Source organism: Palaemon carinicauda, chromosome 5 (genome assembly GCF_036898095.1).
Source record: "Palaemon carinicauda isolate YSFRI2023 chromosome 5, ASM3689809v2, whole genome shotgun sequence".
Classification (NCBI taxonomy): domain Eukaryota; kingdom Metazoa; phylum Arthropoda; class Malacostraca; order Decapoda; family Palaemonidae; genus Palaemon; species Palaemon carinicauda.
This window is the reverse complement of record NC_090729.1, coordinates 61,629,171-61,643,193: the sequence shown is the minus strand read 5'-3', so window position 1 is coordinate 61,643,193 and position 14,023 is coordinate 61,629,171. Positions and strand designations below refer to the sequence as shown.

The following is a 14,023-nucleotide window of genomic DNA, read 5'->3' as shown; positions in this document are numbered from 1 at the left end:
TCTGAAGTCTTCCTATATGAATATGTTACCAGTGGTCTTGGATGGGTCTTCTTCAGTTGAGTTTGCTATGAAGTCTTCCTCTGTGAATATGTTATCAGCGGTCTTGGATGGGTCTTCCTCAGCTAGGTTTGCTAAGAAGTCTTCCTCTGTGAAAATGTTACCAGTGGTCTTGGATGGGTCTTCCTCAGTTAAGTTTGTTAAGAAGTTCTTCTGTGATTATTTTATCAGTGGTGATGCATGGCTCTTCTCAGTTAGGTTTGCTATGAACCCTTCCTCTGTGAATATGTTAAAAGTCTTCCTCTGTGAATATGATACCAGTGGTCTTGGATGGGTCTAGATTTGCTATGAAGTCTTCCTCTGTGAATATTTTACCAGTGGTCTTGGATGGGTCTTCCTCAGCTAGGCTTGCTATGAAGTCTTCCTCTGTGAATATGTTATCAGTGGTCGTGAATGGGTCTTCCTCTGTTAGTTTTTTATGAAGTCTTCCTCTCTGAAAATGTTAAGAAGACTTCCTCTGTGAATATGTCACCAGCGGTCTTGGATGGGTCTTCCTCAGCTAGGTTTGCTAAGAAGTCTTCCTCTTTTAATAATGTAACAGTGGTCTTGGATGGATCTTCCTCAGCTATGTTTGCTATGAAGTCTTCTTCTGTGAATATGTTACCAATGGTCTTGGATGGGTCCACTTCAGTTAGGTTCTCTATGAAGTCTTCCTCTGTGAATATGTTACCAGTGGTCTTGGATGGGTCTTCCTCATTTAGGTTTGCTATGGAGTCTTCCTCAGTGAATATTTTATCAGCGGTTTCGGATGGGTCTTCCTCAGTTAGTTTTAATATGAAGTCTTCCTCTGTGAATATGTTAAGAAGTCTTCTTTGTGAATATGTTACCAGCGGTGTTGGATAGGCCTTCCTCAGCTAGGTTTGCTAAGAAGTCTTCCTCTGTGAATATATTACCAGTGCTCTTGGATCGGTCTTCGTCAGTTAGGTTTGCTAAGAAGTCTTCCTCTGTGAATATGTTACCAGTGGTCTTGGATGGATCTTCCTAAGTTAGGTTTCCTATGAAGTCTTCCTCTGTGAATATGTTACCCCTGGTCTTAGATGGGTCTTCCTCAGCTATGTTTGCTATGAAGTCTTCCTCTGTGAATATTTAACCAGTGGTCTTGGAGGGTCTTCCTCAGATAGGTTTTCTATGAAGTCTTCCCCTGAGAATATGTTAACAATGGTCTTGGATGGGTCTTCCTCAGTTAGGTTTTCTATGAAGTCTTCCTCTGTGAATATGTTAACAATGGTCTTGGATGGGTCTTCCTCAGTTAAGTTTGCTATGAAGTCTTCCTCTGTGATTATATAACCAGCGGTCTTGGATGGGTCTTCCTCGGTTAGGTTTGCTATGAAGTCTTCTTCTGTGAATATGTTACCAGTGGTCTTGGATGGGTCTTCCTCAGCTATGTTTGTTTTGAAGTTTTCCTCTTTGAATATGTTACCAGTGGTCTTACATGGGTCTTCCTCAGTTAAGTTTGTTAAGAAGTCTTCTACTGTGATTTTTTTATCAGTGGTGATGGATGCGTCTTCCTCAGTTAGGTTTGCTATGGAGTCTTCCTCTGTGAATATGTTACAAGTGGTCTTGGATGGGTCTTCCTCAGCTATGTTTGTCATGAAGTCTTCCTCATTGAAAATGTTACCAGTGGTCTTGGATGGGTCTTCCTCGGTTAAGTTTGTTAAGAAGTCTTCCTCTGTGAATATGTTAAAAGTCTTCCTCTGTGAATATGATACCATTGGTCTTGGATGGGACTTCCTCATCTAGACTTGCTATGAAGTCTTCCTCTGTGAATATGTTACCAGTGGTCTTGGATGGGTCTTCCTCAACTAGGTTTGCTATGAAGTCTTCCTCTGTGAATATGTTACCAGCGGTCTTCGATGGGTCTTCCTCAGCTAGGTTTGCGGAGAAGTCTTCTTCTGTGAATAATTTACCAGCGATCTTGGATGGGTCTTCCTCAGCGAGGATTCCTAAGAAGTGTTCCCCTGTGAATATGTTACCAGTGGTCTTGGATGGGTCTTCCTCAGTAAGGTTTGCTATGAAGTCTTCCTCTGTGAATATGTTACCAGTGGTCTTGGATGGGTCTTCCTCAGTTAATTTTGTTAAGAAGTCTTTTTCTGTGATTATTTTATCAGTGGTGATGGATGCGTCTTCCTCAGTTAGGTTTGCTATGAAGTCTTCCTCTGTGAATATGTTACAAGTGGTTTTGGATGGGTCTTCCTTAGCTATGTTTGTTATGAAGTCTTCCTCTTTGAATATGTTATCAGTGGTCTTCGATGGGTCTTCCTCAGTTAAGTTTGTTAAGAAGTCTTCCTCTGTGAATATGTTAAAAGTCTTCCTCTCTGAATATGATACCAGTGGTCTTGGATGGGGCGTCCTCATCTAGATTTGCTATGAAGTCTTCCTTTGTGAATATGTTACCAGTGGTCTTGGATGGGTCTTCCTCAGCTAGGTTTGCTATGAAGTCTTCCTCTGTGAATATGTTACCAGCGGTCTTGGATGGTTCTTTTTAAGCTAGGTTAGCTGAGAAATCTTCCTCTCTGAATAATTTAACAGCGATCTTGGATGGGTCTTCCTCGGCGAGGATTCCTAAGAAGTCTTCCCCTGTGAAAGTGTTACCAGTGGTCTTAGATGGGTCTTTCTCAGTTAGTTTTGCTATGAAGAGTTCCTCTGTGAATATGATACCAGCTGTCTTGGATGGGTCTTCCTCAGCTAGGTTTGCTAAGAAGTCTTCCTCTGTTAATAATGTAACAGTGGTCTTGGATGGATCTTCCTCAGCTATTTTTGCTATGAAGTCTTCCTCTCTGAATATTTTACCAGTGGTCTTGGATGGGTCTTCCTCGGTTTGGTTTGCTATGAAGTCTTCTTCTGTGAATATGTTACCAATGGTCTTGGATGGGTCTACTTTAGTTAGGTTTGCTATGAAGTCTTCCTCTGTGAATATGTTACCAATGGTCTTGGATGGGTCTTCCTCATTTAGGTTTGCTATGGAGTCTTCCTCAGTGAATATTTTATCAGCGGTCTTGGATGTGTCTTCCTCAGTTAGGTTCAATATGAAGTCTTCTTCTGTGAATGTGGTAAGAAGTCTTCTCTGTGAATATGTTACCAGCGGTCTTGGATAGGCCTTCCTCAGCTAGGTTTGCTAAGAAGTCTTCCTCTGTGAATATATTACCAGTGCTCTTGGATTGGTCTTCCTCAGTTAGGTTTGCTAAGAAGTCTTCCTCTGTGAATATGTTACCAGTGGTTTTGGATGGGTCTACCTAAGTTAGGTTTCTTATGGAGTCTTCCTCTGTGAATATGTTACCCCTGGTCTTGGATGGGTCTTCCTCAGCTATGTTTGCTATGAAGTCTTCCTCTGTGAATATTTAACCAGTGGTCTTGGATGGGTCTTCCTCAGTTAGGTTTTCTATGAAGTCTTCCTCTGTGAATAAGTTAACAATGGTCTTGGATGGGTCTTCCTCAGTTAGGTTTTCTATGAAGTCTTCCTCTGTGAATATGTTAACAATGGTCTTGGATGGGTCTTCCTCAGTTATGTTTGCTATGAAGTGTTCCTCTGTGAATAAATAACCAGCGGTCTTGGATGGGTCTTCCTCTGTTAGGTTTGCTATGAAGTCTTACTCTGTGAATAAGTTAACAATGGTCTTGGATGGGTCTTCCTAAGTTAGGTTTCTTATGAAGTCTTCCTCTGTGAATATGTTACCCCTGGTCTTGGATGGGTCTTCCTCAGCTATGTTTGTTATGAAGTCTTCCTTTGTGAATATGTTACCAGTGGTCTTGGATGGGTCTTTCTCAATTAGGTTTGCTATGAAGGGTTCCTCTGTGAATATAATACCAGTGGTCTTGGATGGGTCTTCCTCAGCTAGGTTTGCTAAGAAGTCTTCCTCTCTGAACATGTTACCAGTGGTCTTGGATGGGTCTTCCTCAGCTAGGTTTGCTATGAAGTCTTCCTCTGTGAATATGTTACCAGCGGTCTTGGATGGGTCTTTCTCAGCTAGGTTTGCGAAGAAATCTTCTTCTGTGAATAATTTACCAGCGATCTTGGATGGGTCTTCCTCAGCGAGGATTCCTAAGAAGTCTTCCCCTGTGAAAGTGTTACCAGTGGTCTTAGATGGGTCTTTCTCAGTTAGGTTTGCTATGAAGGGTTCCTCTGTGAATATGATACCAGCGGTCTTGGATGGGTCTTCCTCAGCTAGGTTTGCTAAGAAGTCTTCCACTGTTAAAAATGTAACAGTGGTCTTGGATGGATCTTCCTCAGCTATGTTTGCTATGAAGTCTTCCTCTCTGAATATGTTACCAGTGGTCTTGGATGGGTCTTCCTCGGTTTGGTTTGCTATGAAGTCTTCTTCTGTGAATATGTTACCAATGGTCTTGGATGGGTCTACTTCAGTTAGGTTTGCTATGAAGTCTTCCTCTGTGAATATGTTACCAATGGTCTTGGATGGGTCTTCCTCATTTAGGTTTGCTATGGAGTCTTCCTCAGTGAATATTTTATCAGCGGTCTTGGATGGGTCTTCCTCAGCTAAGTTTGCTAAGAAGTCTTCCTCTGTGAATATATTACCAGTGCTCTTGGATTGGTCTTACTCAGTTAGGTTTGCTGAGAACTCTTCCTCTGTGAATATGTTACCAGTGGTTTTGGATGGGTTTTCCTAAGTTAGGTTTCTTATGAAGTCTTCCTCTGTGAATATGTTACCCCTGGTCTTGGATGGGTCTTCCTCAGCTATGTTTGCTATGAAGTCTTCCTCTGTGAATATTTAACCAGTGGTCTTGGATGGGTCTTCCTCAGTTAGGTTTTCTATGAAGTCTTCCTCTGTGAATAAGTTAACAATGGTCTTGGATGGGTCTTCCTCAATTAGGTTTTCTATGAAGTCTTCCTCTGTGAATATGTTAACAATGGTCTTGGATGGGTCTTCCTCAGTTATGTTTGCTATGAAGTGTTCCTCTGTGAATATATAACCAGCGGTCTTGGATGGGTCTTCCTCTGTTAGGTTTGCTATGAAGTCTTCTTCTGTGAATATGTTACCAGTGGTCTTGGATGGGTCTTCCTCAGCTATGTTTGTTATGAAGTCTTCCTCTTTGAATATATTACCAGTAGTCTTGGATGGGTCTTTTTCAGTTAAGTTTGTTAAGAAGTCTTCTTCTGTGATTATTTTATCAGTGGTGATGGATGCGTATTTCTCAGTTTGGTTTGCTATGAAGTCTTCCTCTGTGAATATGTTACAAGTGGTCTTGTATGGGTCTTCCTCAGCTATGTTTGTTATGAAGTCTTCTTCTTTGAATATGTTACCAGTGGTCTTCGATGGGTCTTCCTCGGTTAAGTTTGTTAAGAAGTTTTCCTCTGTGAATATATTAAAAGTCTTCCTCTCTGAATATGATACCAGTGGTCTTGGATGGGTCGTCCTCATCTAGATTTGCTATGAAGTCTTCCTTTGTGAATATGTTACCAGTGGTCTTGGATGGGTCTTCCTCAGCTAGGTTTGCTACGAAATCTTCCTCTGTGAATAATTTACCAGCGATCTTGGATGGGTCTTCCTCAGCGAGGATTCCTAAGAAGTCTTCCCCTGTGAATATGTTACCAGTGGTCTTGGATGGGTCTTTCTCAGTTAGGTTTGCTATGAAGGGTTCCTCTGTGAATATGATACCAGTGGTCTTGGATGGGTCTTCCTCAGCTAGGTTTGCTAAGAAGTCTTCCTCTCTGAATATGTTACCAGTGCTCTTGGATGGGTCTTCCTCATTTAGGTTTGCTCTGAAGTCTTCCTATATGAATATGTTACCAGTGGTCTTGGATGGGTCTTCTTCAGTTAAGTTTGCTATGAAGTCTTCCTCTGTGAATATGTTATCAGCGGTCTTGGATGGGTCTTCCTCAGCTAGGTTTGCTAAGAAGTCTTCCTCTGTGAAAATGTTACCAGTGGTCTTGGATGGGTCTTCCTCAGTTAAGTTGGTACGAGGGGTTCTTCTGTGATTATTTTATCAGTGGTGATGGATGGCTCTTCCTCAGTTAGGTTTGCTATGAACCCTTCCTCTGTGAATATGTTAAAAGTCTTCCTCTGTGAATATGATACCAGTGGTCTTGGATGGGTCTTTCTCAGCTAGATTTGCTATGAAGTCTTCCTCTGTGAATATGTTACCAGTGGTCTTGGATGGGTCTTCCTCAGCTAGGCTTACTATGAAGTCTTCCTCTGTGAATATGTTATCAGTGGTCATGGATGGGTCTTCCTCTGTTAGGTTTTTTATGAAGTCTTCCTCTCTGAAAATGTTAAGAAGTCTTCCTCTGTGAATATGTCACCAGCGGTCTTGGATGGGTGTTCCTCAGCTAGGTTTGCTAAGAAGTCTTCCTCTGTTAATAATGTAACAGTGGTCTTGGATGGATCTTCCTCAGCTATGTTTGCTATGAAGTCTTCTTCTCTGAATATGCTACCAGTGGTCTTGGATGGGTCTTCCTCGGTTTGGTTTGCTATGAAGTCTTCCTCTGTGAATATGTTACCAATGGTCTTGGATGGGTCTACTTCAGTTAGGTTTGCTATGAAGTCTTCCGCTGTGAATATATTACCAGTGGTCTTGGATGGGTCTTCCTCATTTAGGTTTGCTATGGAGTCTTCCTCAGTGAATATTTTATCAGCGGTCTTGGATGGGTCTTCCTATAGCAGGTTTGCTAAGAAGTCTTCCTCTGTGAATATGTTACAAATGGTCTAGGATTGTTCTTCCCCAGTTATTTTTGCTATGAAGTCTTCCTCTGTGATTATTTTACCAGTGGTCTTGGATGGGTCTTCCTCAGTTAGGTTCAATATGAAGTCTTCCTCTGTGAATATGTTAAGAAGTCATCCTCTGTGAATATGTTACCAGCGGTCTTGGATAGTCCTTCCTCAGCTAGGTTTGCTAAGAAGTCTTCCTCTATGAATATATTACCAGTGCTTTTGGATGGGTTTTCCTCAGCTAGGCTTGGTAAGAAGTCTTCCTTTGTGAATATGTTACCAGTGCTCTTGGATCGGTCTTCCTCAGTTAGGTTTGCTAAGAAGCCATCCTCTGTGAATATGTTACCAGTGGTCTTTGATGGGTTTCCTAAGTTAGGTTTCCTATGAAGTCTTCATCTGCGAATATGTTACCTGTGGTCTTGGATGGGTCTTCCTCAGCTATGTTTGTTATGAAGTCTTCCTCTTTGAATATGTTACCAGTTGTCTTGTATGGGTCTTCCTCAGTTAAGTTTGTTAAGAAGTCTTCTTCTGTGATTATTTTATCAGTGGTCATGGATCCCTCTTCCTCAGTTAGGTTTGCTAAGAAGTCTTCCTCTGTGAATATGTTACCAGTGCTCTTGGATGGGTCTTCCTCATTTAGGTTTGCTCTGAAGTCTTCTTATATGAATATGTTACCAGTGGTCTTGGATGGGTCTTCTTCATTTAAGTTTTCTATGAAGTCTTCCTCTGTGAATATGTTATCAGCGGTCTTGGATGGGTCTTCCTAAGCTAGGTTTGCTAAGAAGTCTTCCTCTGTGAAAATGTTACCAGTGGTCTTGGAAGGGTCTTCCTCAGTTAAGTTAGTTAACAAGTCTTCTTCTGTGATTATTTTATCAGTGGTCATGGATGCCTCTTCCTCAGTTAGTTTTGCTATGAAGTCTTCCTCTGTGAATATGTTACCTGTGGTCTTGGATGGGTCTTCCTCAGCTATGTTTGTTATGAAGTCTTACTCTTTGAATATGTTACCAGTGGACTTGGATGGGTCTTCCTCAGTTAAGTTTGTTAAGATGTCTTCTTCTGTGATTATTTTATCAGTGGTCATGGATGGGTCTTCCTCAGTTAGGTTTGCTATGAAGTCTTTCTCTGGGAATATGTTACCAGTGGTCTTGGATGGGTCTTCCTCAGCTATGTTTGTTATGAAGTCTTTCTCTTTGAATATGTTACCAATGGTCTTTGATGGGTCTTCCTAAGTTAAGTTTGTTAAGGAGTCTTCTTCTGTGATTATTTTATCAGTGATCATGGATGCATCTTCCTCAGTTAGGTTTGCTATGAAGTCTTCCTCTGTGAATATGTTACCAGTGGTCTTGGATGGGTCTTCCTTAGCTATGTTTGTTATGAAGTCTTCCTCTTTGAATATGTTACCAGTGGTCTTGGATGGGTCTTCATCAGCTATGTTTGCTAAGAAGTCTTCCTCTGTGAATATGATACCAGTGGTCTTGGATGGGTCTTCCTCAGCTAGGTTTGCTAAGAAGTCTTCCTCTGTGAATATGTTACCAGTGGTCTTGGATGGGTCTTCCTCAGCTAGGTTTGCTAAGAAGTCTTCCTCTGTGAATATGTTACCAGTGGTTTTGGATGGGACTTCCTCATTTAAGTTTTGTTAAGAAATCTTCTTTTGTGATTATTTTATCAGTGGTCATGGATGGGTCTTCCTAAGTTAGGTTTGCTATGAAGTCTTCCTCTGTGAATATGATACCAGTGGTCTTGGATGGGTCTTCCTCAGCTAGATTTGCTATGAAGTCTTCCTCTGTGAATATGTTACCAGTGGTCTTGGATGGGTCTTCCTCAGCTAGGTTTGCTATGAAGTCATCCTCTGTGAAAATGTTACCAGCGGTCTTGGATGGGTCTTCCTCAGCTATGTTTGCTAAGAAGTCTTCCTCTGTGAATAATTTACCAGCAATCTTGGATGGGTCTTCCTCAGCGAGGATTCCTAAGAAGTCTTCACCTGTGAATATGTTACCAGTGGTCTTGGATGGGTCTTCCTCAGCTAGGTTTGCTATGAAGGGTTCCTCTGTGAATATGATACCAGTGGTCTTGGATGGGTCTTCCTCAGCTAGGTTTGCTAAGAAGTCTTCCTCTGTGAATATGTTACCAGTGCTCTTGGATGGGTCTTCCTCATTTAGGTTTGCTCTGAAGTCTTCCTATATGAATATGTTACCAGTTGTCTTGGATGGGTCTTCTTCAGTTTAGTTTGCTATGAAGTCTCCCTCTGTGAAAATGTTATCAGCGGTCTTGAATGGGTCTTCCTCAGCTAGGTTTGCTAAGAAGTCTTCCTCTGTGAAAATGTTATCAGTGGTCATGGATGGGTCTTCCTCAGTTAGGTTTGCTATGAAGTCTTCCTCTGTGAATATGTTACCAGTGGTCTTGGATGGGTCTTCCTAAGTTAGGTTTCCTATGAAGTCTTCCTCTGTGAATATGTTCCCTGTGGTCTTGGATGGGTCTTCCTCAGCTAGGTTTGTTATGAAGTCTTCCTCTATGAATATATTACCAGTTGTCTTGGATGGGTCTTCCTCAGTTAAGTTTGTTAAGAAGTCTTCTTCTGTGATTATTTTATCAGTGGTCATGGCCTTCTTCAGTTAGGTTTGCTAAGAAGTCTTCCTCTGTGAATATGTTACCAGTGCTCTTGGATGGGTTTTCCTCATTTAGGTTTGCTCTGAAGTCTTCCTATATGAATATGTTACCAGTGGTCTTGGATGGGTCTTCTTCATTTAAGTTTGCTATGAAGTCTTCCTCTGTGAATATGTTATCAGCGGTCTTGGATGGGTCTTCCTCAGCTAGGTTTGCTAAGAAGTCTTCCTCTGTGAAAATGTTACCAGTGGTCTTGGAAGGGTCTTCCTCAGTTAAGTTTGTTAACAAGTCTTCTTCTGTGATTATTTTATCAGTGGTCATGGATGCCTCTTCCTCAGTTAGGTTTGCTATGAAGTCTTCCTCTGTGAATATGTTACCTGTGGTCTTGGATGGGTCTTCCTCAGCTATGTTTGTTATGAAGTCCTCCTCTTTGAATATATTACCAGTGGTCTTGGATGGGTCTTCCTCAGTTAAGTTTGTTAAGATGTCTTCTTCTATGATTATTTTATCAGTGGTCATGGATGGGTCTTACTCAGTTAGGTTTGCTATGAAGTCTTTCTCTGTGAATATGTTACCAGTGGTCTTGGATGGGTCTTCCTCAGCTATGTTTGTTATGAAGTCTTTCTCTTTGAATATGTTACCAGTGGTCTTGGATGGGTCTTCCTAAGTTAAGTTTGTTAAGGAGTCTTTTTCTGTGATTATTTTATCAGTGGTCATGGATGCATCTTCCTCAGTTAGGTTTGCTATAAAGTCTTCCTCTGTGAATATGTTAAAAGTCTTCCTCTTTGAATATGGTACCAGTGGTCTTGGATGGGTCTTCCTCAGCTATATTTGCTATGAAGTCTTCTGTGAATATGTTACCAGTGGTCTTGGATGGGTCTTCCTCAGCTAGGTTTGCTATGAAGTCTTCCTCTGTGAATATGGTACCAGCTGTCTTGGATGGGTCTTCCTCAGCTATGTTTGCTAAGAAGTCTTCCTCTGTGAATAATTTACCAGCAATCTTGGATGGGTCTTCCTCAGCGAGGATTCCTAAGAAGTCTTCACCTGTGAATATGTTACCAGTGGTCTTGGATGGGTCTTCCTCAGCTAGGTTTGCTATGAAGAGTTCCTCTGTGAATATGTTACCAGTGCTCTTGGATGGGTCTTCCTCATTTAGGTTTGCTAAGAAGTCTTCCTATATGAATATGTTACCAGTGGTCTTGGATGGGTCTTCTTCAGTTTAGTTTGCTATGAAGTCTTCCTCTGTGAAAATGTTATCAGCGTCTTGGATGGGTCTTCCTCAGCTAGGTTTGCTAAGAAGTCTTCCTCTGTGAAAATGTTACCAGTGGTCTTGGATGGGTCTTCTTCAGTTAAGTTTGTTAAGAAGTCTTCCTCTGTGAATATGTTACCAGTGGTCTTGGATGGGTCTTCTTCAGTTAGATTTGCTATGAAGTCTTCCTCTGTGAATATTTATTTATGTTCGATCTACCGGAATCCAGACAGGGATGATTCTATCTTCGATTGTCGTCTTACCATTATGGCTAAGATACAAGAAGATGATAGAAAGGCTTTTTTTGTGGTTTTGTTGGTGATTTTAATGCTCACCATAGGGAGTGGTTAAGTTCTATCTCTCCTACCGAGCGCCATGCCTTAAGAGCTTTAGACTTTGCCTCTGAAATAGGCTGTGAGCAAATCCTAAATGAAGCTACTCACAGGTCTGGTAATTGCTTGGACCTTGTATACACTGACTCCCGTGGCGTTATAACTGGTAAGGTTGGTTCTCCAGTCGGGACATCTGATCATGCCTTGATTTAATTTTTAGTGAAGACTGAGCAGCCTGTCCCTGATATATCATATTCTTGTAAATTGTATATGAAATCCCAAGCAGACTGGAATGGGATTTTACATGATCTTTTGTGCTTGAATTGGTCACAATTATATAATAGTGTAGATCCTGTTGTCCCTTTGAATGAGAATCTAGTCAACATAATTGATAGGCGTATCCCTTCTCGTGTCCTAAGGTACCGAGTGAAGGACAAACCGTGGTTCAATGATGATTGTAGACGTGCTTTTTTGGAGAAGCAGGAGGCCTATCAACTTTGGAAGGGTAACAGATCAGATTTGACCTGGAACAACTATACTCAGCTTCGAGCTTTTGCTCAGAGAGTTTATGCCTCAACTGAAAAGGAGTACAATTTAACCATAAAAGAAACACTTTCTGGTACAACTCAGGAACATAAATGGTGGTCTACCCTTAAATCTGCACTCTTTGGTGTAGATGCAACAGTTCCTCCTTTACTTAAACCAGATGGCTCAGTCACTCACTGTCCAAAGGAAAAGGCAACCCTTTTGGCTGATGTTTTTGACAGTAAACAGAGTAATGAAAAACTTGAACTTCCTCATTCCTGTTTTCCTGAGGCTAAACTAACTAGTTTAGCTTTTCGATCTCGTGAGATTAGAGCTCTGTTGATGGACCTTGATGCTTATGGAGGTGTAGACCCAAATGGTATTTTTCCTTTGTTTTTTATAAAGACAACAGATTTCTTAGCTCCAAAGTTATCTGTTATTTTGCGCAAGTTAGCAAGAAGAGGAGCTTTTAGCACTAGTTGGAGAATTGGTAATGTTACTCCTCTATGTAAATGTGTTTGTGGTAGCTCAAGTCCCACTGATTACCGCCCAATTTCCATAACTCCCATATTATCTAAAGTTTTTGAACGTCTTCTGGCAAAACGTCTTAATAGGTTTGCTGAAGGTAATCATCTACTCCCTAGTTTGCAATTTGGTTTTCGTAAAGGCCTTGGAGCATGTGATGCCCTTCTTACAATCTCCAATGCTGTACAGAAATCCCTTGATTGTGGTCGGGAAGTTCGTATGATTGGCCTTGATTTTAGTGCTGCCTTTGACCATGTTAATCATAAGGCCCTTGTTTTCAAACTGAAGCAGTTGGGAGTGGGTGGGTCATTTCTTAGCTTTATTACTGGTTTTTTAAGTAATAGATCTCAAAGAGTTGTTGTTGATGGGCACCATAGTAATTATAGGAATGTGATATCCGGTGTTCCACAGGGTAGTATGCAGATGATGCTACTCTCTTGGCATCAATTCCATCCCCTGAATGTAGATCTAGGGTTGGTGAATCCCTTAATAGAGATTTAGCTAGAATTAGTGCAGGGTGCAAATTATGGGGTATGAAGTTGAATCCTAACAAAACTCAAAGTATGATTGTAAGTAGGTCAAGGACGGTGGTTCCTCAACATCCGGATCTCAGTATTGATAATGTTTCTTTAAATATGTATGACTCTTTCAAAATTTTAGGTGTGATTCTCGACAGTAAATTTACTTTTGAGAAACATATAAGGTCTGTGTCTTCTTCAATTTCACAAAAAATAGGCTTATTGAGAAAGTCTTTCAAGATTTTCGGTGATCAATCTATTCTGAAGAATTGTTTTAATTCTTTCATTCTACCTTGTTTTGAGTATTGTTCTCCTGTCTGGTCTTCAGCTGCTGATTCTCATCTTAATTTGTTGGAAAGAAACTTACGGTCTATTAAATTTCTCATTCCTGATCTAGATATTAATCTCTGGCACCGTCGTTCAATTAGTTCATTATGTATGTTGCATAAGATTTTTCACAACTCTGACCATCCTTTACATTCAGATCTCCCTGGACAATTCTATCCTGTTCGTAATACTAGGCAGGCAGCTAATTCTAATAGCCAGGCCTTCTCCATCACGAGGCTTAATACTACGCAGTACTCTAGAAGTTTTATTCCATCTGTGACCAAGTTGTGGAATGATCTTCCTAAACGGGTGGTTGATTCAGTAGAACTTCAAAAGTTCAAAGTTGGAGCAAATGCTTTTTTGTTGACCAGGCGGACATAGTCTTTCTATAGTTTGTTTATGACATATTTGTTTTTGATGTTGTTGATAGTTTTTTATTTGACATGTCTGTTTTGACGTTGTTTCTTATTTTAGAATGATTTATTGTTAATTTATTCTCTTCATTTATTTATTTCCTTATTTCCTTTCCTCACTGGGCTATTTTTCTCTGTTGGAGCCCCTGGGCTTATAGCATCTTGCTTTCCCAACTAGGGTTGTAGCTTGGATAGTAATAAAAATAATAATAATATGTTACCAGCGGTCTTGGATGGGTCTTCCTCAGCTAGGTTTGCTAAGAAGTCTTCCTCTGTGAATAATTTACCAGCGATCTTGGATGGGTCTTCCTCAGCGAGGATTCCTAAGAAGTCTTCCTCTGTGAATATGTTATCAGCGGTCTTGGATGGGTCTTCCTCAGCTAGGTTTGCTAAGAAGTCTTCCTTTGTGAAAATGTTACCAGTGCTCTTGGATGGGTCTTCCTCAGTTAAGTTTGTTAAGAAGTCTTCTTTTGTGATTATTTTACCAGTGGTCATAGATGGCTCTTCCTCTGTTAGGTTTGCTAAGAAGTCTTCCTCTGTGATTATGATACCAGTGGTCATGGATGGGTCTTCCTCAGGTAGATTTGCTATGAAGTCTTCCTCTGATAATATGTTATCAGTGGTCATGGATGGGTCTTCCTCTGTTAGGTTTTCTATGAAGTCTTCCTCTCTGAAAATGTTAAGAAGTCTTCCTCTGTGAATATGTTACCAGTGGTCTTGGATGGGTCTTCCTCAGCTAGGTTTGCTATGAAGTCTTCCTATGTAAATATGTTATCAGTGGTCATGGATGGGTCTTCCTCTGTTAGGTTTT

At 40.9% G+C, this 14,023-nt stretch overlaps 1 protein-coding gene across 1 annotated transcript; it reads right to left on the bottom strand.

Annotated features, from left to right (window-relative positions):
• Positions 1-473: 473 nt before the first annotated feature.
• LOC137640918 (uncharacterized) lies at positions 474-2,412 on the bottom strand. Its single transcript, XM_068373377.1, has 3 exons — positions 1,965-2,412; positions 1,478-1,726; positions 474-844 (listed from the first exon to the last, which is right to left on the bottom strand). Exons 1-3 carry the CDS (start codon positions 2,410-2,412, stop codon positions 474-476), a joined length of 1,068 nt encoding a protein of 355 aa, XP_068229478.1.
• Between the last annotated feature and the right edge of the window lie 11,611 nt (positions 2,413-14,023).